This window comes from Equus przewalskii, chromosome 21 (assembly GCF_037783145.1).
Source record: "Equus przewalskii isolate Varuska chromosome 21, EquPr2, whole genome shotgun sequence".
Lineage (NCBI taxonomy): Eukaryota > Metazoa > Chordata > Mammalia > Perissodactyla > Equidae > Equus > Equus przewalskii.
The window spans coordinates 33464954-33489680 of NC_091851.1; the positions used below are offsets into that span (position 1 = coordinate 33464954).

The 24727-nt window shown below is 47.5% G+C and overlaps 2 protein-coding genes across 4 annotated transcripts in view; both read left to right on the plus strand.

Moving 5' to 3' along the window:
• Positions 1-2106: 2106 nt before the first annotated feature.
• Positions 2107-10041, plus strand: R3HDML (R3H domain containing like). The gene is made up of 5 exons (XM_008515708.2): positions 2107-2364; positions 4974-5092; positions 5219-5351; positions 6585-6700; positions 9909-10041. Exons 1-5 carry the CDS (start codon positions 2107-2109, stop codon positions 10039-10041), a joined length of 759 nt encoding a protein of 252 aa, XP_008513930.1.
• Positions 10042-17853: 7812 nt separating this feature from the next.
• HNF4A (hepatocyte nuclear factor 4 alpha) overlaps positions 17854-24727 on the plus strand; it is a 62174-nt gene continuing 55300 nt past the window's right edge. For all 3 annotated transcript variants that reach the window (XM_070589292.1, XM_008515696.2, XM_070589293.1), the window contains exon 1: positions 17854-17987. In XM_070589292.1, coding sequence (XP_070445393.1) covers positions 17939-17987 — 49 coding nt within the window. In that variant the 5' untranslated portion in view covers positions 17854-17938. The remainder of the gene's footprint in view (positions 17988-24727) is intronic.

Here is a 24727-nt window from a genome sequence, read left to right on the forward strand (position 1 = left end):
AAGAGGAGGCTGGAGGGTTGCAAACGCTTCAACTTTGGGTTTTTTTTGTAACACCTTTCTTGTAAGTCTGCCTCCTCCCATGAGAAAAGTATTGCTTGTTATTTGCGGAGAATACAAGTAATCAGAGAGGAGGAAATTAAACTCTTTCTTAACCCAGAAGTTCAGCAACTCAGAGACCAACTGGGCTTTGACAGCACACACACACACACAAACATCTGCGTGTTCATGCATGCATCTATACACATACGTGAGGATTGACACACGAACCCTCATATGCACATACATGAACCCATCTGCTTACACACACAATACATATAAACACACACATACTCACTCAAGTACATGTATACAAATAAGCACACACGCACACACAAAGCATACACTGTTCTAAGCGGTCCACAGATGTGAGTTCATCTAATCCTTAAAACAATGCTGTAAGGTGGGTGCCATTATTACTCCCATTTTATAGATGAGGCACGAAATGATTGGGTGACTTGCTCAAGGGCACTCAGTGAGTGAAATAATGGGGATTTGAGCCCAGATTCACAGGTTTAATTACTAATTAGGCTACACGGCGTTGATTGTGGATATCCTCCCGGGCTTTTTTCCTGTGCATCTAGATTGGTTTGGTTACAAAAATGGCATCCTTTTTACATACTCACAGGGCCCTGGGCTCAGACCTGGGTGCGGATCCTGGCTCTATTGCAGACAGGCTGGCTGACTTTGGGCTTATTCCTGCACCTCTTTGGGGCTCGGTCTCTTCACCTATAAAATGGGGACCTATCACATCTGATTCTGAGGGTTGGCTGAGCTTGTGTGTGTGTAAAGCACTCAGCCTGGGCCTGGCACGTAGTAGGCCTCATTAAATGGGGCCATATTAACTGCCTGCTCTGAGGCTGGAGAGCTTTGTAGAGAAAACAGTCAGAAAATAATCTTCAGATGAAAGGTGGCTTTAATATGTTGGGGTCTGGAAGGCAGAGAGAAGCCTCTGGATCTGGGGTCTCCTGACAAGGGGGTGGTGTTTCATCCTGGAGTGCCTGCCATTGCTGCATCCCTACCCTGACCAGCAGCCCAGCCCAACCCTGCGCACTCCAGGTGGACGCAGGAACAGCAGAGGCGCGGTGAGAGGGGGGGAGAGGCGAGCCCACAGACAGGCAGGCGGAGCCTCCGGTCCATGCTGGGCCTGGCTGGAAGGGGAGGGGGCTGTGGGGCCGGGACGTCAGATGCCATCAGCTCCCAAGGGACCGTTAAAATCACCGCACTGCCAGGCAGGCCGGGGTGTCTGCAGAGGTCCCTGCCTCCTCAGCCACCTCCTGCCACCCGTCTGGGCTGCCCGTCCTGGGTACGCAACCCCCGGGAGCCTGCTGCCTGGTCCCCCGCACGCCTCTCTCTGCCTCTTCTCTTCAGCTCTATTTCTCTCTCCGTCTTCTCTGTTCTTTTTTTTTCTTTGTCTTTCTCTCTCTACCGCTGTTTCTGTCTCTCCCATGTGCTTCCTCTTTTTTCCCCCATCATTGTCTCTCAGTCTCTCTTACAGCTTCCTACTGTCTATGTCTTTCATTCCTTCTCTCTGTATCTCTTTTTTTCAGTCAGTTTTTTAGTCTCTCTCATTTTCTTTTTCTCAGTTTCTCGTTTTTCTTTCTCTCTGCCTCTTTTTCTCTGAATCTTTCACTCTCTGCCCTCTGGTTCTTTCCCCCGCTCGATGCCTTGGGGAAGGTCGGCCCTGCCCCGCTGAGAGGGTGGACGGAGCCCGCTTGGAGCAGGATCGGTAAAGAGGGTGTCCAGGCGGGAGAGGCCTGGTGTCTGTCTCCGGGGCTGGCGGGATGGAGTCCTGGCTTTGACCCGATAGCACCGTCTCACTCCAGGGTCTGGTCCGGCTTAGCCACTGTCTGGGCTGCCCAATCCACTCAGTCCACTGAGGTGGGGAGGATGGGGTGTCGGGCACCTGGACCAGAGCTGAGTCAGGAGGTCTGTGCCAAGTTCCCAGGGTTAGCATCCCCTGGGGCGGCAATGCTGGAAAACACTCAGGGTTTGGTGCCCACATGCCCACCCCCTCCAGGCAGCCAGCTCTGACTGCACGAGGTAGACACGTGACCTCTCCAGCCAGCTATGTCCCTGCTGCCCGGCACCGTTGGCCTGGCAGGCCTGCTCTTCTGGGCGGGCCAGACAGTGAATACCTTGGTGCCCGATGCTACCCTGGCACTGGCCCGGACCGAGGGCACAGCTGTGTGGCCCGTGAGCGGGCTGGGGGTGCCCCGCTACCGGCGGAAGCGCCACATCTCTGCCCGGGACATGAGTGCCTTACTGGATTATCACAACCACCTCCGGGCCAGCGTGCACCCACCTGCTGCCAACATGGAGTATATGGTGAGTGCCTGGTGCCTCTTCTGGCATATGCCAGTCAACTCAGTGTGACCTGGAAGGGCTGGACCACCGCCAGCCTGGCCCCACCAGCCAGTATCTGGGTGTCTGTCTGGGCCCTGTGGAAAGGGCAGGAATTTGTCTGCCCATTTTACAGATGAGGAAATGAAGGTGGTTGCGTAGGTCCTCCTGGGAGGCAGGGGCAGAGGACTGCTATTTATGGAGCATCTAGGCGGGTCTCCTCTTTCCTTCAAGGTAGGAATCGTCATCTCCACTTTCCAAATAAAGAAACTGAGATGCAGACAATGAATTTGCCCAAGGTCACCCCATTGAGATTCCAGCCCAGCTCTGCCTGCGGCTAAAGGCTGTGGTCCTAACCAACACAATATGCTGCCCAGCAGTTCTGGCTCCCCACTGGGGACCTGCAGGGGATGAGTGGCTGGAGCTCTCCGTGCCATTGTCTCTTTGCCCCGGGAGTTTGATGGACACATCGGGATGGACAGTCCTCAGCAAGCCTGTGGAGGTAGCGTTTGGAGCGGTGGGGACTGTACCTGGGGGTCTCAGACAGAGGAAAACAGGCAGCTGACTAGCGGAGGAAGCTGGGATGTCTTCCATCAAAGAAACAGGCCGGGGGTTCTCACCCCAGCCCCCCAGAAGCCAGACTGCCAGAGTGGAGGAGGGAAACTTTCTCTTCATCACAGCTCCTCCCTCAGACTATTGTCCCAAACCAGCCTGGAGAGATAGGCTCCCAGCCCACCCACAGATCCCTTTAGGGAAAGAGATTGCCGGCCGGTCCACCCCCTCCAGACAAGAGCGTGCTACTCAACAGTCTGAAAATCCTCTTGCAACAGGTCCATTTGCTTATGGACTAGCTCCTGCTCAGAGCCGGGCGCCACGCTAAGCCTCATGGACACAGCCGAGGACAGGAGGGCCGAGCTCTCCTCCCTCATGGAGCTTATGTTTCAGTGGGGATGACAGAAAACAAACATCAACAACAAAATATAGAGAATAGTGTCAGGTAGTGATAAGGTGTTGTGGGGGAGGGGCGCGGGGGGGAGGAACCGGAATGGAGGCAGTGGACGTGGGGAGGGCCTTTATTCGTCCATTGACTGACTCATTCATTTTTTAACACAGCACCTTGCACAGGGAAGGCCCTGTATTTCTCAAACAATGACACATTTATTAAGCACCAGTTGTGTGTGCAAGGCGCTCATCCCAACAGGTGTTTAATTATTGCATGTAGTATGGAACAGAGAGAGCTAGATGTCTCACCAGGGACCCCAGGGAGGGTCAGTGAGTGTGGGTCTCATGTTAGCATGGCCCTTCCCTCAGTTTTGCCCTCTGGAGCATGAAGGAAACATTCCTTGGATTCCCTAAAAGAGTGTGAGTCAGACGACCCTGGGGAGGTGTTCTGACCTCTCTTTGGGACCCCCGTTTCTTCTTCACTAGCTGGCTTCTGCCCTCGGGGCAGGAATCTGAGCAAACACGCCTTGCTCAAGAAGCCCTTTCTCTCTCATATCCCCAAGAAAGCTCTGGTTCCCTGTTTCACATTCTCACACCCACCAGGATTGTAGTGATTGTTTAAGGTCTCATTTCCCTGTTAGACCATGAGTCCTTGGTGCCTAGAAATGTTGTTCAGCATTTGCTGAATAAACAAATGAAATGAATGAGCAAATAGTATCTCAGAGGGTCCCAGGAAGTCAGAGGAGAAGGGAACTAGTATTTTTTTAAGTGATGATTTTCAGGCTATAAAACTTGGGGCATTCATACATTGGAAAATTATGAAGCCAGTAAGAAGGATGGGGAGGGTATTCTCTGTGTACTGATGTGGAATAATCACTAAGATAACCTGTCTTGTAAGTGAAAAGAGCGGAGGTACAGAATGGAATGTCTGGCATGCTGCCACTTGTCAAAAGAAATTATGTATCTTACGTATAATTATTTGATATTTGTATTTCTATACATCATATATAATTATATATAAAACTACATATGTATACTTGTACAAACTATATATATATGCTTGTCCAAGTATAGAGTATTTCTGGAAGAGGACACAGGAAACTCAGTGATGGCTGCCTCTGGGGGCAGGGTGGCTGGAAGGACAATAGAGGACAGAAATGAGAGGCTTTCCATTTTTCCTCTTTTGAACAGCTTATGTATTAAATTTGTGCATGTTTCACTATTCAAAAAAACCATTTTGAATTAAAATTTTTAATGTTAAAATAAACGCATTTAAAAAATACAACAAATAAAATAAGACGTCAGTCATCTTCCCATCTCCCCAGGACTCAGTCATTTCTAGAGACTGCTGAGAACGCCTGGACAAATACCCTGGGACTCCACTCAGAGCAGAGAGCCCCAGGCTTGAAGTCCAGTGAGGGGGAAAGAGCACCAGACTAGGAGTCAACAAGCTGGGTACCGATCTCGGCTCTGGTGTGGACTTGCTGTTGACCTTGGCCTCTCTGAGCCTCGGTCTTTTAATTTGCAGAAGAGATCTGTGGCAGGGCTCCAAGGAGATGGGGGAGTAATGGCACCATGTGTATGTGCATCTCTACACTGTTGAGACGGTGGTGGTTGTTCCCTGGGGAATTTCATGACCTTTCTTTCCCCAGGTCTGGGATGAACGCCTGGCCAGGTCTGCCGAGGCCTGGGCCACCCAGTGCATCTGGGCTCACGGGCCCTCACAGCTGATGAGATACGTGGGCCAGAACCTCTCCATCCATTCTGGCCGGTGAGCGACCCTCCATCCTCCCTTCACTCCGTCATTCAGTCATTCAACGAGGTCACTGAGCAAATTGGCAGCAGAGTGGCTTTCCCTTCTCCCGCCCAGCATCTTCTGTCTCCTCTGCCTCCCCAGGTACCGCTCGGTGGTAGACCTCGTGAAGTCTTGGTCTGCAGAGAAGCGCCATTACTTGTTTCCGGCCCCGAAAGACTGTACCCCGCGCTGCCCCTGGCGCTGCAGTGGGCCCGTCTGCTCCCACTACACCCAGGTACCCCTTTGTTGGGACTATGGACCGATGGGAGAACAAAGCCTGGTACCTTAGAATAAAAAGAATGTGGTGGAAGACTAATTAGAAATAAAACAAGAGGGGCCGGCCCGGTGGCACAGCGGTTAAGTTCACACGTTCCGCTTTGGCGGCCTGGGGTTCGCAGGTTCAGATCCCGGGTGCAGACATGGCACCGCTTGGCAAGCCATGCTGTGGTAGGCGTCCCACATATAAAGTGGAGGAAGATGGGCACGGATGTTAGCTCAGGGCCAGTCTTCCTCAGCAAAAAGAGGAGGATTGGCAGATGTTAGCTCAGGGCTAATCTTCCTCAAAAAAAGAAAGAAAGAAAGAAAGAAAACAAGAGGCTCCTGTGGACTTCCCTTTACGTAATAAGCATGTTCCCGGAAGGCCGTGTGCCTGTTGAATTGAACTGACCTGGGTCTTGTTTTGAGCGTCGCAGGTGGGCTGACCAGATTGTCTGACCCCAAAATGAAGATGTGCGGTCTGACAAGTTCAAGAGTGCTTTCGAATCCAATAGGTCCAAACGTTTTCTAGTATTTTCTGTTTTCTAAGGCTCCTACCATCTTAAAAAAATAAATGCCAAAATGAGGTTATAAAAAATGTAGTATATTTTGAGTGCTAATATTGAATATGCTAACACTTATACGCAAAAACACCATGCAATATAATGTTGCAAGAAATAGGCAGAAACTTCCAATTGTATGACAGATGTCTTCTTTCAGTCCTGTCGGTGTCTCTGTGATTCATTTGGAGGTAATGTCAAAATCTAAAGTTGAGACCCTCCAGGAAATGTGAGACCTAAACCAAATGTCCTTCCTGACATCCATGAGATATTATTACTTCCATTTTACCAAAGAAGAAACTAAGGCACAGAGTGGTTAAGTGACTTGGTCAAAGTCACACAGCCAGTGACATTGAGACTCTGATCCTAGGCTGTTTAACTCCAAAGTTTGTGTTTTCACTTCCAACACAATGATTTTCAAATGCTGATCACTAAGGAAAAAAAGAGAAAGAAATCTGATAGGATGGTATAGAAAATATTAGCATATATCACTCATGATAAGATGAAATATTAGTTAGCAATATAGACTGCCTCCTCCAGGAAGACCTCAGCTAATGCATCCACCCTGAACCAAGCCCAGGAGCCTCCCAGCCCCGAGGAACCTGGGCCCCACTGAGTTCTTCTCACAGCCTCCCCTGTCGGTCCTTTCTCAGATGGTGTGGGCCTCCTCCAATCGGCTGGGCTGTGCCCTCCACACGTGCGGCAGCATCAAGGTCTGGGGCCGCACTTGGCGCCACGCGGTGTACCTGGTCTGCAACTACGTCATTAAGTAAGTACGGGGCCGAGACAGAGGGGGTGCCGGGGCAGGAGGGTGGACCCTGAGGTGGAGTGGGCAGAATTCAAAGAAAAGGAGGATACACACGACACCCTACTTTCCTCCATTCTAAGTAACCTCAATACCATACAATTTGGTAGTTTTAGAGAGTTGGTTAATAATCCTTTTTCTGAAGTTTCTGATGTTTCAGAATTGATTAGGGAGATAGACAGAGGACCGAGGCAGGAGGATAGGCAGCCTCCCTGATGAAGTCAATAGTACAAAATGCAGCTTAGATCTGCCAGCCAGCAGGGCTTGCAAATATCCCACTGTTGAATCAGACCTGCACACCCACTGACAGGCAGCACTGGACGACCACAGGCCTCTTCCTACAGGTGCGGTGCCAGCCTCTCTAAGCGCAAAACGCACAGCAGCCAAGAGCACATGCTCCCCTCGGGCAGGCAGACCGCACAGGAAAGGCAGGAAGGATGGAGTGAGCCCGCTCAGCTCCTTCTCCCAGACTCTCCAATCAGCTGCGGGAAGAGAGGGCCCGAGGTCTGCATTCACGAGTCTCTTGGAAACACGGAGAAAGGGGAGTGACAGTTCCCAACCGTCGCACAGTATACAAACTTGCAGACACTACAGATTCTTATGCAAAAACAAGAACGAATTCTAAGTAAACATGATATTTAGAAAGTCAAATTTACATAATGATAACCACCTTTTACTCTCCCGTAGCCCTTGACCATTTACAAAATGCTTTCACCTTATTACCTCATTGAAGAGACGAAAGAGAGAGAGAGAAGGAAGGCAAAAGGGAGGGCCACTGGGAAAGTTATTTTCCCTTTTTACAGATTAAGAAATTGAGGATCAGAGACGCTAAGCGATTTACTAAAAGTCGCAAAGTCAACAAGTAGCAGAGCTGTTTGAAACACGTCTTTTGTTGCCAAGTCTCCTGTTCTGTCTCCCACGCCGTCCTAATGTTCCGGAAGTCATTGGAAGACGGAACACAAAACCTCAAGCTAAGACATGTATTTATTAGCTCTTGACCTCTATTAACAAAGTGTCGTGTTGCAGCCCAACTTTATCAGGCACGGAAAAATACAACAAACCAAATTCCATTACAAGCAACGTAAAGGGCTGTTCCAATTTGTTTGCTGATATATCAAATTTCTGCAGCATTGAGTATTAACAGTATAGTTGTTAAGATTTTTAGGCTCTAGCGTCAAGACTGTCAGGGGTTGAATTTGAGATTTAACTTAAGTTCTCCATGCCTGTTTCTTCATCTAGAAAATGGGAATAAAATAGTACCTACTCATGGAGTTGTTGACAGAACTAAGTGAGCTGAGCCAGGTAATGCCCCCAGGCTTGTAGCAATTTCAGGATACATATTGGTTCTTATTGTTACCAGACCTGGGTTTGATTCCCAGCCCTACCATGCGCACACTGAGGACTGTGGATAAGTCATTTTACCTCTATGGGCCTCAGTCTCCTCTTCTAAAATAAGGCGAACACTACCTGGCTCACGGAGGATCATGAGACATAGATGCCCATAGTACATGCTAAGTGAGTGATGGCCATGATTATAACTCGGTTATAAACTTTTTGAAGGTAGGAAATAGATCTTATTCATTTCTTATCCTTCTACTACAGTAATTTCAACACTTTATTTTTTCAGGCAGTAGAATTTTTTTCCAAGTGGTTAAATAAATAATAAAAGAACCAGTTTGATTCCATCACCCCGGGTGTCTCCACCACCCACTCTCCCTGCTCCCAAATTTCCACCTTTTGAAAGTTGTGGACTCACAGCGTCTGGCACAAATCCTGATGTCCCACAGATGCTCTGGAAGTGCTAATGAATGAATGAGTCCATATGAAACCAGAACTATGTACTTTTCTAAGCCCTTTGGCTGACTTCACTCACATTCATTCAACAACCATTTCTGGAGAAAAAATATTCCATTTCTGCCCACAAAGAGTGTTCATTTGAAGTGTGAGAAAATAAGCTTCTGGGACTTGCAAAGATAACTACTGCTACAGGCCAATCATGAGATTATTAGGCAGCCATGAGCAAGAAACAGCTGGAGGAGTAATTTTAGCCCTTGAGAAGAGAAAGAGAGACAAAGAGAAATCTGTGGGCTGGGATGGAGAAGAAAGCTGTGGGAAGATGTGTGTAAGCTGGATCCACGTGCTGCTAGGGCAGTCTGGAATGCCTGACCGAAAACACATAGATGTGATTCTATACGCCAGGGGTTGGCGAACTACGGCCCACGGCCAAAATCTGGCCTGCTGCCTATTTTTATAAATAAAGTTTTATTGAAATACGGCCATGTCATTTGTTTTCATATTACCTATGGCTGCTTTCGTGCAATAGAGACATTTGGCCCTCAAAGCCCAAAATATTTATTATCTGGCCCTTTACATAAAAAACTTACCAATCTCTGCGTAGGCAATGGGAAGCCACTAAAAATTCTTGAGCAGAATGTGATGAAGGTTTTCTTTTTTTTAAAACGGCTTTATTGAGATAGAATTCACACACCATACCATTCACCCATTTGAAGTGTACAATTCAGTGGGTTTTAGTGTATTACAGTATTTAATTTTTAAAAATTGCGGTAAAATGTATGTAACATAAGATTTGCCATTTTAACCATTTTTAAGTGTACAACTCAATGGCACTAATTACATTCACAGTGTTGTGCAAACATCATCACCATCTATTTCCAAAACTTTTTCATCTCCACAACACAACCTCTGTAACCATTCAGCAAGCATTCCCTGCCCCCCATCCCCACAAACAGCCTTGGTCCGTTGAGAGGATTAACTCAAGAGCAGGCAGGATGGATCTGGGATAAGGCCACTGAAGGAGTAAATGTACAGCAGCGGCCACGATATTGCTTCGTGGGCACATCCCCTCACATCTAGCTCTGTTTTGCACAGCACTCTTAAAAGTCACAGTGTTTTCTCACAGACCATTTCACGTATTTTTTTTACAGACACGATTTTTATTTATTTTACTCAGAGGATAAAATCAAGGCTCAGAAATAAAATGGCTTATTCTGTCACCAGCTGGCAGGTGGCAGAATCCAGGATGGGAACTTGGATCTTCCTGACGTGACGCCCAAGGTCACACAGCCAGTCGATGGTGGTGCTGAGATTTGGTTGTTCACGTGTCTCTCCTCTGTCCCCCGACCCTGTCTCCCTGCGCCCTTTTCTCTTCCAGGGGCAACTGGATTGGCGAGGCGCCGTACAAGATGGGGAGCCCGTGTTCTGCGTGTCCCCCCAATTACCAAGGCAGCTGCAACAGCAACATGTGCTTCTCTGGGCTCAAATCCAACAGGCTCCAGTGGTTCTGAATGTTCCCTGGGCTCGGCGGGCCTCGGGCTGGGTCTCACCCTCCAAAAGGTCCCTCCCCAGAGACTGGGTCAAGGAATAATTTGGCTCACTCCTCCAATCTGGATTTTCCCCCATCCTGATTCCAGTTCCTAAATGTCCAGCATGTGCCGGAGGAAAACGACCTCTTGCCTCCTTCTTTCCTCGGTTACATCTTTCTTTTCTCTGGCCTCTGGGGAAGAGCCTGCATCTTTACTCAGTTCTCAGAGAGCCAGGGCTGGACGGAGCGGTGGCTGCGGCAGTTTTGTGACTCCCAGGTCTAATGCCCACAAGTCTTTGTCCATCCCATGAAAAGGATTTATTAAACAGTCTTTTGGCCTGAAACCTCCCTTCATTCATTCAGTAAGAGCCAACCAGCTTCTGGGCCGCCTTTGAGGACCTGAGTTTCCTCCCTGAGTTGAGAACATTTCACGTCAAAACTTTTGAAAAGTAATTGAAATTAGCTTCTGTACACCCCCTCCAATTTGCATGGTACTAGAGCCACCACAGGGTCCAGGTCCCCTTTTACAGATAGGTACACTGAGGCTCAGTGAAGGGGTATGACTTACTGAGAGCTGCACAGCTTACCTGCCACGGCATCTCGGTTTGAGCTCAGGCTCTGACATCCCCTCCAGGCTGTTGAGCACCTCCCTGAGTGCTCAGGACCGAGAGTGGAAAACCAAAGTTGGCCTGAAGGAATTCTGTCTTTCTGGACCTGTTTCTCTTTCTTTCACTCTGTTTCTCTGCCTGGTCTCTCTCTTTCATCTACTTGTCTACTCTCTCTTTCTCGCTGCCTCTCTTTCTCTCTTTCTCCAGTAGAATCTCATTCTCATTCCCATAAGCCATTTCCCCTCTCCCCACCCCACCCCACCCCACCCAGATACCATAACACACAAAAGTCCTTTTGTCTCCGGAGATAGTAAAATCTCTCCCTCAGACCTTGCCCTCCAGCTGGGGCCCCCTCCCTCCCTGGCTGGAGAGAGCTCCATTCAGAGCCCCAGATGGAAAACAGGCTCCTTTCTCCAGGGTGTCTCCGTTGTCCTGGACAGAGTGAGTTTTCTTCCCTCTTGGTCGTTCCCGCCTAGGCATGACCTGTGCGTGTCAACGCTCCCCTCTCCACCTCTAATAAAGTCCTTTGAGATCTGACGTAGTGGCTCTTTCTGGCCCCTTCCTCTCTCAGCTCTAGGAGGGTCAAAAGAGGAGAGAAGGGAATTGAGGAGGGGGAGATTGAGTGAGGGGAAAGCCAGCTCCAGGGGACGACCAGGGTAGCGGCTACCAGCCCCTCAGCCCCTACTTCGTGCCGGGCCCACCGGCACATGTGCATGTGGGTGTATTATTACTCCATTTTACAGATGAGAAAAATGAGGCTTAGGGTGAGTGCCCCTTTCCAAATGGGCTGGAAATGAGTGAAATAAGAGAAACAAGGACACTGTTGTGAGTTCTTTGTTCTCAGATTATATCCTTCCTACTTTTTTAGGGGAGAGGGAGGAATTAAAATGTCCTTTCATTTATAAAATAATGTTGACAAGAAATATTAGATTTTTAAAGAACTATCCATGTTCTTGTATTGGGGAAAAAAAGGGCTTGCCAACCCTATGTCAATTCCCCAAAATGTTCTGGAAATTTAAGTGGCACATGACCCCTGGATTAAATGACATGCATAAGGTCTCATAGCTAGTGAGGAGCAGACACCGGATTGGAATTCAGCTTCATCCGACCCCAAAGCCTGTGTTATTTTGATGCCCCACACTGCCCTGCTGTGTCCAAGTATGAGGATGGTGAGAACAACAACCAGGGGCATTGGTGAACTGCTGAGCACACGCTTGATCTCATTGAATTATCAGAGCTGTCTTAAGTGTTAGGTAACTGTTCGTATCCCTATTTTACAGACGTAAAAACTGAGACTAAAGAAGCTCAGTTTGAATCTGCTCTATATGACTCAAAAGCCTGAGGTCTTAACCTGTTCACTCTCCTGCCTCTCGGCTAATAAGGGAGAAACTCAGGGACTAGACAAAGGTGGAGAGAATTAAGCAAAAGGTGCCGGTGTAGGGTGGGAATTCCAGATGAGCTCCAGGGCTCCGCGCTTCTGAAACTGCCTCCGAGAAGAGTTCGGGCCAAAGGAGAAATGAGCCAGGCAGACAGGCTCCCGCTGGCCCTGCCTGGACACTGAGACCTGGGCCTGAGGGGTCAGGTGGAGGGGGGTGCACGCAGTGTCCTGGCTGCTGTTCCAACTGAAGGGGAACTTTGGCTGCAAGAAATCTGCAACAGCTTTTAAACGTCTGTAGTGTTTTACACTTTCTCAAGATATTCAGACTCTGATCGTGTTTGGTCACTCATTTGCTCATACATTCGACAACCAAGAAGGCGAAGAGCACACACTCTGGAGCCAGACTGCCCGGGTACGAAGAATTTGACTCAGTGGCTGGGTGTGCTTGGGTAAGTTACTGAGCCCTCTCAGTCTCATCTGCGAAGGAGGACACTGACAGGATCTGCTTCAGGAGGTCGTTCAAAACGTTAAATGAATGAATATGTGGAAAGCACTTAGATCAGGTGCTACAAAACTGCCAGCTCTGAGCACTGCCATTAATACACAGATCAGGGTGGACAAACTATCGCCCACAAGCCAAATCTGGCCCACCACCTGTTTTTATAAATAAAGTTTTATTGGAACACAGCTACACTCATTTGTTCACGTATTGTCCCCAGCTGCTTTCATGCTTCCACAGCAGACATGAGTAGTTGCAAAAGACTATATGTCTCACAAACCCTAAAATATTTACTATCTGGCCTTTCACAGAAACAGTTTGCTAACCCCTGAGATCTATAGTGTTTCTGTATTCCTGGAGCTTATAATTCTAGTAGGACAGTCAGGCATTAAACAGAAGATGAATACAAATACTTTGTTATAATGGAAGTAAGCGCCACCTGGAGAAGAATGGGGAGTTACAAGAGCACAATCTAAACTAGAGTGGGTAGTCACCTGGGTCTTCCTGCAGAGGGATGTTTTTCGATGAAGAGAAGCTGGGCAGGCTCTGAGGCAGTGGTGACAATGTGGGTGGAAAGCTGGGGGAGAGAGCACATGGCACTATCAGGGACTAAGAGAAGACGTGCTGGGTGTGGGGAGAAGCGAGTGAGCTGACCCTGGGAAGGAAGGCAGGGGCCAACCACTCTTGGAGCTCAGCTCCAGGCCAATGGGGAGGCACAGCAAGCATCTGACAGTGGAGTGACATGTCAGCTTTGCATCTGAAAAGATAGTTCTGCCTGCATTCAAGGGGAATAGCTTTGACAGGGCCAGAGCAGACGCTGAGATCTGGGAAAAAGGCTATTTCAGTAATCCAGGTGAGAAATGAAGATGGCTTGAACCAAGATGGTGGCACTGGAAACAGAGAGGAGCAGATACACTTTTGAGATGTTTAGGATGCAGACTTCAACGGGACTTTGTAATGGCTGGGTGTGGGTGTGAAGGAAATGGAGTAGATGAGGGTGAATTTTATCAAGATGGGGGGACGGGGGAAGGGGTGTGGATGGAAACCAAGAACAGGACTGCAATTAGGGGCATATTATGTTTGAGATGTCTGTGAAACACATAAGTGGAGGTCTCTGGGAGGCAGTTGGATACATGAATCCGGACTCCAGAGGAGAAATCTAGGTTGGAGATACACAATTGGGAATCACGGGTATGTGGATGGCCATTGAAACAGTGGTAATGAATGAGATTATGGGACGAGAGATAATAGAGTGAAAAAAAAAAAACGTAAGTCTAGAACTAAGCCCCAAGTAACTCTGGTATTTAAGGACAGGTAAAGAAGCATGTAATGCCAAGAGACAGAAAAGAAAAGAACAATTAAAAAGGAAGAAAACTGGAAGACTAATAATATGGATGCTAAGGGAAGAGGTCATTTAAAGGAAGAGGGGACAACTGTCAAATGCTGCTGGGGATCTAGTAAAATGTCCATTGGGCGTTTAGGCATGGAGTCATTCTAACTCGCCAGTGAAGACTCAGTGGTGTGTGGGCATGGGGGACAGAAGGCAGACAGAAGGAGGTAGTGTGATAGGTACGAGATGGGAGAAATAGAGGCAGCTAGTGTAGACAGCAGCTTTAAAAGTTCAGCAGCAAGAGAGGAAGGAGGTAACGTAGTAGCTGAGATGGGGAGGGATGCTATTGAGGGAGTTTTTTTCTTTTTAGTAAAAGAGATATAGTGTACCTAAATATTGATAAAATTTTGCTTCTAGAGATTGGTCCTATAGATAGATATGCTCCCCACATGGGGATCAAGACGTGTACAAAGACATTCACTGTGGTGGCAAAGCCTGGAAACCACCCAACTGTCCAGCAATAGGACACTAGTAAAATCACTTACGGGATATTCACACAACGGCTATGGTGTAGCGACTCCAGAGAATGAGGTAGGGATTCTGGCATGGAGCTGCCCTTAGTCACTAAGGGGAAAAGAGCAAGGGCAGAAGAGCATGTTTAATATGTTCCCAAAAAAATACACATAAATGTTTCCATGTATTTATACGCATTTACATTTGTGTGTATGTATTAGTCAGCTTGGACTGCCATAATAAAATGCTGTAAATTGGGTAGCTTAAACAGAGGAAAATTATTTTTTCACAGTTCTGGAGGCTGGAAGTCTGAGATCAGGGTGCCAGCATAGTCAGACTCTGGTGGGGGCTCTCATCCTGGCTTGCAGACGCTGCCTTCTCACCACGTCCTCATACGGCAAAGAGTGTGTGTGAGCTTTCTCATGTCTCTTCTTATAAGGACACTAATTCTATCAGATCAGGAGCCCACCATTATGACCTCATTTAACCTCAAAGGCCCTATCTTCAAATATAATCACATCGGGGAGTGCAATTCAACTCCCCCATAGGGAGTTGAAGATAAGAATGTTCAGCCTTCAACATATGAATTTTGGGGGGATACAATTCACTTCGTAACAGTGAGTATGTTTGTGTATGTGTATAATTTCTGGAAATAAATGTAAGAATTTGTTTAAAAGTTCAATAGAGTGAGATATGGAAACTAAAGTAGAAGGAAGGCTTATATTTCATTATATACTGTTTGTACAATTGTCATTTTTAACACGTGGAATGCATTACATCTTTGTTTACAAAAGTAGTTTGTGACACAACTAGAAGGACCCACAACTAAAATATATGCAACTATGTACTGGAGGGATTAGCGGAGAAAATGTAGGGGAAAAAAAAGTAGTTTAAAGCAAAAGGAAAGATCACATCACACAAAGTTAAAAAAGACTGACAACAAGTAGTAATGAGGATGTGGGGGAAATAGGAGCTTTCTTACCCTGCTGGCAGGAATGCAAAATGGCGTGACCACGTTGGACAACAGTGTGGGAGATTCTTATGAATTAAACATATACGTACCATATCAACCAGCAATTCCTTTCCTAGAAATTTAACCAAGAGAAATGAAAACATATGGCTACACGAGGACTTAATCCATGAATATACATAACTACTTAATTCATAATAGTCCAAACTAGAGACAACCCAAATGTCCATCACTCGGTGAGCAGGGGAGCACATGGCAGTATATCCATTCAGTGGAATACTACTCAGCAAGAAAAAAGGACATGAACATGGATGAATGTCACAAACATCCTGAGCAAAAGGAACCAGGCACAGAAGAGTAAATGCTGTCTGATTCTGTTTATTTGACATTCTAGAAAAGACAAATCTAATCTAGAGTGACAGAAAGCAGACCAGGAGTGGCCTGGAGTGGGAGGTGCTGGGAGGAGTGACTGCAGAGGAACAAGGGGAACTTTTGGAGGGTAATGGAAATGTTCAGTATCTTGATTAGGGTTATAGTTACATGGGCGTACACATTTGTCAAAACTCATAAAACTGTACACTTTAAAAGGGTCCATTTTATTATATGTAAATTATACCTCAATAAAGTTGATTTTAAAAGTCTAAAGAGGGAGAGGTTGAATATACAGGAGAAATCACGCTTGGTCACGTGGGGCTCCTGAGCCGTGGGAAGAAGTAGAACGCAGACCCAGGTGGATCCGGACGAAAGGAGGGCGGCGAAGTGCAAATGCGGGTGAATTTGTGTGGGGAGTTGAAGCAGGTTCAGGTTTCAGGCTTCTGTTTTCTCTGTGAAGAAGTTAAAGTCCCATCCTGCTGAGGATGAGAATGGAAAAGCTTTGAGGGGAGAAAAGATTTGAAATGGATGTATGGAATACCAAAGCAAAGAGAAGCAGGGTCGAAGTTCTGGGCAGTGTGGAGGGATCCGTCAAAGCTGGTGATGGGGGATCCACGGTGGCCCCCGTCTCTCCCACTAAGTTACTTATTTTCCAGCAGTGATTGGCTGCTGGCATGTGGGCAGGGAGAAAGCAACATACTCAGGTTCATCCAGGCTTGGGTTTTTGTCAGGCGGTTAGAATGAAAGGAACTGAGAGAGAAGCAAGAGAGAAACTAAGATAATCGACTGTGGGCTTTAAACTGGGCAGAAGGAAAAGGAAGACAGGAAGCTTCAACAGGTAGGGAGAAAATAGAGGTAAGAGAGGACTGGAAACAACCCCATTGTCCATCAAGGGGACAGGAGGTCCCCTTGAGGTGGCTGAGCAAGCACAATGGGACAAGGGGACTATGGACAGAGAGGAATGTACCAATTAGCTATTTTAGAAGTGGAGCAAACTGTGAGGTAGGTGCTACTATAGGGAAATGAAATAATTTACCAAAAACCATACAGCAAGAAAATGGTGGAGCTCGGGTTTTCTGATTCTTCTGAGTCTCACGTTTTCCTGCTTCTCATTTGAGCTCTCTCTAACATGATGGAGACCTTGATCTCAGAATCCCAAATCAGGCCATGAGAGCCAACACTGGGACAAAAGAAGTGGGACTGCTCCCCAAAAAGCCAGGTGGTGGGCGTCTAGTATGCAAGACGCTTAAAACTCAGGAGGGCTCTGCATTCAGAGACCAGGATGCAGATTTCAGCAGTAGCTTGCATTCTGAATGGAGACGAGGACCAATGGGCCAGTGGAGGGAGCAGGCAGAGTGCCTTGGGCCCATTCGCCTGGACTCAGAACTGGTGTTTCTCCATCCGTCACAGCACTCACTAGTTTGTAATCATATCTTCGAATGATTATCTGATTAATTCCATCTCCTCCATTAGTCCACAAGTTCCGTGGGTGCAGGGATGATGTCTACTTTGCTCAATTCTATATCACTGGAGTCTAGCACAGGGCATGGTATACAGTAGGCACTCAATAAATATATGTTAGATGAAGGGGAGATTGTGGTTGGTAATTCCAACTCCTCTGTGTACCAGCTGTGACTCTCCATGGAAGCAACTTCCCCCTGTGCGTCAATTTCCTCAGCTCAAGATTGAATTTAAGCATGACAATGCCTGTATGCAACTTCCAGCATCCAGTAGGCACTAAATAAATACAGTCCTCCACCCTCCTCCTTTTCTCCTCTACCACTCCCTGCTGCCTCATGCCACACCCATTCTTTGGAGCCATAAAACCCAACCCTGATTGGACTCTCACCTTCTCATCCCCTCCTGGCCAGTCCCCTCCCTCAAACGGAGAGGGGGGCTGGTGTCCCCGACATCTGGCTCCAGGTGCCCCCAACCCCAGAATGCAGGACTGGGGCCCAAGTGGACCTCGGGTCTGGCCAGGTCGCCATTGCCATGGCAACAGTGACAGTCCCCAGCCGCAGGTTCCCTAAGTGACTGGTTACTCTTTAACATATCCACCCACCTTAGGTGATTAGAAGAATCAATAAGATAACCGGGCGGTGGCAGCTGGCTGCACTCACTGCCTTCCTGGTGGACTGGCTCCCACTGCCACTGTGTGTGGGGCCCCGGCTCCTCCATGCCCCCGGGTCTCCGGCTGGGTGGGCTCAGCCATGGTCAGTATGAATGCACCCCTCAGCGCTCCAGTGGAGAGTCCTTATGGTGAGTGAGGCTAGCCGTCAAGGCTGGGGGAGGACTGACAGGGTGGGAGCACAAAAGTTTGGGAGACCCTTGGACACCCTCGCATGTGATCCAAGGGGACCAAAGACCCTCCAAGGGCTCCTCTAGAAGGGCAGGAAGCCCAGGCAAGGCATGGGATTTGCTTCATTAAGCTCCCAAATGGAGGCCTGGCGGATTTGGTATGGAAAGTGCTGGGAGGGGCTGTGGCAGTCCCAGGGTAGGGGCTGGGCTTATTTTGCCTGCCTGCAGAGCCCACTTTCCTGGAAATGCATCCCAGGGGTCTTTTCAAAATTCCACCAAAGGTGGAGCTGGAAGCATCATCCCCACTTTGCCTCAGGGGGCGGGGGTCGAACTGAAGCCCACAGAGAGCCTTGCTGGGCCTAGGTCTTTGAAATGGCTCATGGTCTATGTGCGATGGGACTCAGGGGAGAGCTGGCCGGCCCCTCTGTTGAGGGCTGTTAGCTCGGATAATGCAGCAGGGGGAAGCCATGTAAAGCAGCGCACCGTGTGGGGCGCTGGAAAATGAGAACGCTCTTGTGCTAGAAGTGTGAAACTTAGATGCAAAGCTAGAGAAGAGGGTGTCACTGACGGCGAAGGGCTCCGGCTCTGCCGCTCGGGGGACTCCAAAACGGGAAGGAACCCAAATGTCCCATAGTACAGGATGGGTAAACAAAGCACGATGAATCTTTAGGATGGAATGCTATCCTGCTGATGAAGGAAGAAAATGCAGATCTGTGCGCAGATAAAGACTTCTAAGTTACATCAAGTGAGAAAAGGAAGCAGAAGAACGGTGTGCAGCATCTTACATTCTGATAACAAAACGGATATATGCATGTGTATGTACACACGCTTGTGTTTGCATAGAACATAAGTGGAAGGCCTCAGATGTTTTATCCGTAAAATGAACTAGGGAAGTCTGCTGGGAGGCTCTGGGAAAGATGCACTTTCTGATCAAAGAAACAAGGGCTTCGAGGAAATTCCCTTCTCCTGGAGTTCTCTAACAGGGATAACGAGCCTCCTAAGGTTGCAATCACAGAGGCAAGTTGCTGGGTAAGGAACATCGTACCTAGCGAGACTCAGGAGAGGCGATGGAGGGCCAGGTTGTGGTTGGGATCACACGAATTAATACACAAGTGCTTAGAACAGTGCCTGACACAGAGGAAACACGAAATACATCCCAGCTGCTGTCTCACGTTTCTGAGCCTTAGTGGGACAGTCTTTATGAGCTGATCTTGGTGGGGTGATACTGGGTGAACTCACCCATCCCTGGACTTGCAACGCATTCCTGGCAGCCTGGATTCTGCTTTGTAGTTTTCATCATTACTCTGATCAAATAGTTGATGTGCATCGTGGTGTCTGTCTCCCCCACTAGACTATAAACTCTGTGAGGCCAGGGATTTCAAGGGTTTGTTCAGCCTGGCGTGCCTCACCCAGGGACTGGCACAGAATAAATGCTCAGTAAGCATTTGTTGGATGAGTGGTTTGAGGGAGGTTTTAAGAAACAGCCAGGGGCCGGCCCAGTGGCGCAGCGGTTAAGTTTGCACGTTCCGCTTCTCAGCGGCCCAGGTTCGCCGGTTCGGATCCCGGGTGCAGACATGGCACCGCTTGGCATGCCATGCTGTGGTAGGCGTCCCACGTATAAAGTAGAGGAAGATGGGCACGATGTTAGCTCAGGGACAGGCTTCCTCGGCAAAAAGAAGAGGACTGGCAGTAGTTAGCTCAGGGCTAATCTTCCTCAAAAAAAAAAAAAAACAAAAAAAGAAAGAAACAGCCATATGACAATGGTCAACAATGTCCGCCAGATCCATGCTCTTCCCTTCCTCTCTGCCATGCTCATTGGGTTGGCTTTTGGTTTTTGATATGCCCCATTACAGACAGCAGAAGGCATCATGTCTGCATGTAAGTGTCTGAAGCTGGAAGCGGTTTTCCTCAAAGCACTTGTTTCTTTTATCGAAAAGCAAAATTTTCCTGGAAACCTCCTAGCAGTCTTCCTCAGTTCAAGGAAAGCTGGGAAGTCAAGTAGCTAGAGGAAAGAAATGGAAAAGCCAGCCTAGACCAACCAGGTTCTTTTCCTGGGTCTGGCACAACGCTGCTCCAAACAAAATTGGGGTTCTCTTATGAGTTTCTCAACTTCGGCACTAATGATATATCGGCTTGGATAATTCTTAGTTGTAGGGGGCCTGTCCTGTGCATTGTAGGATGTTTAGCAGCTTTCCTGGCTTTGACTGACTAGGTGCACAACTCTCCATCAGTTGTGCCAACCAAGAATGTCTCCAGATTTTTCCAAATGTGCCCTGAGCACTACTGTTTTTTAAAGAAGCAGGAACAGCTGCTGGATAACGTCTGCTACAATTGAATATACTGTGACTCTTGTGTTGTAGTATTTGCTTTGGGTGCGGGGATCTAGCTCAGCACCAAATTTGGGGCTGCCCTTAGCAACTGTGAGGATAAGATGCTATGGTGTGCATGTCCATGTGCTAACCTGACTCCTGGCTTTATTTTCTTACCCTTGTTTTCCTTTCAACAAGCTTCTCTGGATTATTTATTTTGGTTCTTTGGGAGTCTGTTATTTTTATAAGCATCACAAATCTCTTTGAGGGCAAGGTCTGTATTTGTCTGACTCTTCTTGTTATACTCCAGGCTACCACAGGACCTGGCCCCATGTAGACTTTGATGGAAGTTTATTTAATGAATGAGTAAATGGGAAGATGGATGGATGAATGAATGAATGGATATCTCGGTGGGTGGATAGGTAGATAGTTTGATGAATGGATGTGATGGGTTTGTGGGTAGATGGATGAATGGATAGGAATGGAATGGAATCAATGGAAAGAGAGATGGATTGATGGGACAAATGGATGAAGGAGTAACTGAGAAGATGGGTAGGTGAGTGGATGGGTGGATGGATTAATGAATAGATGTGATGGGTGGATGGGTGGGTATGGTGGGTGGATGGATAAGTAGATGTATGGAATGGATAGAGAGATATGTGGATGGATGTCATAAGTGGATGAATAAGTAACTGGATAGATGAGTGGATGGATGGATGGATGGATGAATGAGGTGATGAGTGGGTGGGTAGATGAAAAGATGGATGGATGGATGGATGGATGGATGGATGAGATGGGTTGGGCTGGGCTAGGATAGCAGTACCTGCAGGTGCTCAGGACAAGTAAGGAGGCAAGGAATGATTGGTCACTGGTCAACAACCCTCCATCAGAGCAGGTATCTGTTGCTAAGTGCCAGATGAGCCTAATTTTCTCTGGGTACATAGGCCTAGTTCCTCCGACCAGTGGCATCAGCCTCAGGCCAGAGCAGAGACTGTTGTCAGAAGCAGTTTGGTTAAGTGGCTCTCCCACTTAAAGCTGTGTGATGGTGGGCACTTGGCTTCAGCTTTCTAATCCTCAATTTCTTCATGTATCAAATAAACCTTGGCTGATGTGAGGATTCCATGAGCTAATGAAGGAGAAAAGGTATCATAAAGTGCTTTGTCTCCCTGAAGGGTTGATGGACCTAAAGTTGCGTCGGAGCCCAGATGCTGGCCAGCTATGGGACCATGTCGGATATCAGGCATGACTGTTCCTACCCTTCATTCCCAAAACATAGTCTCCCCCACCCTTTTCCCCTTTCTCCTCCATCCACATCATCTTCCCATCCCACCTCAATTCTATTTCAGCCCCTATGGTTCAATGGTTCACAAACCTGGCTGCGTATGGGAAACTTTCTTAAACTGACATATTTTGGGGCCCCACCCCAGACCAGGTGAATCAGAATCTCCTGAGCTGTGTTCCAAGCTTCAATTTTTCGTTAAGTTCCTTATGTGATTTTGGGGATCCACGTCAGCTGAAGCACAGAACCATTGCCTTATCTTGTCCCATTTTATAAAGGGAGGATATGGATACCCGGCATGCATCCTGCCTCCACCTGGAAGTCTCCTGCATTCATTAATTCCTTGTTGGCTTGTTCATTACTTCAACAAACGACTACAGGGGGCTTATGGTACACAAGGCATTCTACTAGGCACTGGGGGAATGTGGGAGAATAAAACTTGGCTTCAGATCTTGGAGAGCGCCCAATCTGCTGGGGAAGATGGACAAACCAGCAATAATCAAAGACAGAGAGCCACAATATGAGCAGATAGGGCACTATGGGAACACAAAGGACTTGGGAGGAGGGAAGGGGGTCAGGGACCTCTTGACCCTGGAGGAGTGGACTGATATCCAAGCTGAAACCTGAGAGTTTAGCAGGAGTCAGCCGGGAGAGGTGAGGGAGGGGAAACAGCATATGCAAAGGCCCAGAGCCTAGCCATAAACTGCACTGATTTTACTTAACGTTCGATTGCAGTTAACTCCATCCTTTATTGAAAGTTATCTTGGGACTTTTCTCATTGTTATATGAATGATTTATTTTGTTCCTAAAAAGATTATGCGGTGCTGAAGTGGAAGAACTGTGCCTTCCATATTTCCTGACTCACACACCTCTAGCATAAGGGTGGGCCTGGGAAGAGGAACGAAATTTGTTTCCATATAAGCTGCTTCTATGTAATGGGTAGGATGCTGGCTACTTTATGTTTTCCCCCTTTTAATCCTTACAATAACCCATCAAGCTGGGAAGTACTATCACCAGTTTATAAACGGGGAAATTGAGATTCAGAGTTGTTGAGTAAGTTTCCCTGCAGCACACAGCAAATGAATGATGAAAATTTAGTCTGTCTGACCAATCTTCACTTTTTTTAGCTACACTTGTTACCCCTTATTACAGCATCTGAGGGGCTGTATAATTTTGTGGTTAGCAGATTAGACTCTGGAGTCAGACTGCCTGGGCTCAAATTGCTACCTACTAGCTGTGTAAATTATTTAATTTTCTGTGCCTCAGTTTCTTTATCTGCCAAATAGGGTGATAATAATAGCGTCTACCTCGTAGGGTTGTGAGAATTAAATGAGGTCAGTATCTGTAAAGTGCTACCTATCTGGCACATAGAAAGTGCTATGTAAGTTGTAACTATTGCTGTTCTAGTATATCTAAATTTCAGCTGTTGTCGTTATTATCGTACCTGTAGAGTGTGCGCCTACTATGTGAAAGGGACTGCATGCTTACTAAGGGCTAGGCATGTTTTAGCTGTTGTGGAACAAACAGAAATGAACGAGGGATAGGTAACCGGTTGTTCCAGGATGCAACTGTCTGGCTGGAGAGTCAGGACAAAGCTTAGTCCGAAGCCTCTGACCCCTGGGGTCTGTTCTCTGGGGCGTGGTTCGAGAGTCTGGGCCTGCGTGGAGCAAATGGGAGCCATGGAACTGGAAGGAACAGACCTGCCCTGGCCACAGACCTGGAAAATGGCTCTGGCCCTGGGTGGCCATTGTGACTCATTCAAGTGCTTCTCCAGCTGGCTCTCCGCCTCCTCTTCTGAGAAACGGAGGCATGACCCTGGCTCAGTGGGCATCACATGATATTCACTGGCGCCCTAGGAGTCAGGAAAGAGGCCAGGGGTTCACTTTGAGGCCAATGGGGGGAGTTCGGATAGACCAGGCTCTTAGCCTCCCCCACCCCACAACTTCTGGTTCAACCGGAGAAGCTGCATTTTGACTTTTTATTTTATTTTTATTATTATTTTTTCTTCTTCTCCCCAAAGCCCCCCAGTACATAGTTGTATATTCTAGTTGTCGGTCCTTTTGGGTCTGCTATGTGGGACGCCGCCTCAGCATGGCTTGATGCCATGTCCATGCCCAGGATCCCAACCGGTGAAACCCTGGGCCACTGAAGCGAAGCATGTGAACTTAACCACTCGGCCACAGGGCTGGCCCCTCCATTTTGACTTTTAAATGAAACATTTAATGAAAGGACTCCACTGTTCAAAAAATGTTTGGAGAACCAGAGGACCAGACCAGCATGTTTCAAACTGCAATCTTGACCCATTGATGGGTCACACAATTTATTGGGTTGTATAAGTCAGGGCAATGCTGGCTGATGCAACAAACGAGCCCAAACTGTAGCTTAGAAGTTTATTTACCTCTGTCACATAGTCATCCAGGGGCCCCAGATGTGGCCCTGGCCCAGGGTGACATTTATCATTTCCACTCATATTCCATTGGTGAGAACTAGTCATATGGCCCTGGCCAAAAGCAAAGGAGTCTGGGATATGTGGTCCCTAGTGAAGCAGCTATTTTCCAGAAATAATTCTAAACTATGGAAGGCAGAGCATGAATTTGTTGCTACACAGTTGACCACCTCTGCCATGGGTCATGTACACACGCACACACACACACACACACACACAGAGTCAAATACATATAGCAAATATGAATACACGATCTTTTACATCAAATATTTCAATAAAAAGTGCACAGATAGATACACAGATAGCAACAAAGTGAACGTGACAGAAAGTTACCAACTGGTGAATGTAGATGAAAGGTGTGTCGCTGCTCACGGTACTGTTCGTTCAACTTTAGTAAGTTTGAAATTTTTCAAAGCAAAATGCAATTCTTAAAATTTGCTAGACTTATGAATAGAATAAAATAAGATATAAATAGAATAAAATTTAATTTAAGCTTAAGGGTTTGGAATTGTAACTTTCGTATAGGGGTTAGCAAGCTTTTCCTGTGAAAAGCCAGATAGTAAATATTTTAGGCTTTGCAGGCCAGATGCGATCTGTGGCAACCGCTCAGCTCTGCTCTTGTAGCACAAAAGCAGCCACAGACAATGAATACATGAAGGAGTGTGGC

What these genes read in the sequence shown, in the direction of transcription:
- R3HDML (XM_008515708.2), top strand. Translation starts at nt 2,107, where the DNA reads ATGTCCCTGCTGCCCGGCACCGTTGGCCTGGCAGGCCTGCTCTTCTGG. An exon ending in CTCTCCATCCATTCTGGCCG is followed by an intron (nt 5,093 to 5,218) that starts GTGAGCGACCCT and finishes CTGCCTCCCCAG; the next exon opens with GTACCGCTCGGTGGTAGACC. An exon ending in TCTGCTCCCACTACACCCAG is followed by an intron (nt 5,352 to 6,584) that starts GTACCCCTTTGT and finishes GTCCTTTCTCAG; the next exon opens with ATGGTGTGGGCCTCCTCCAA.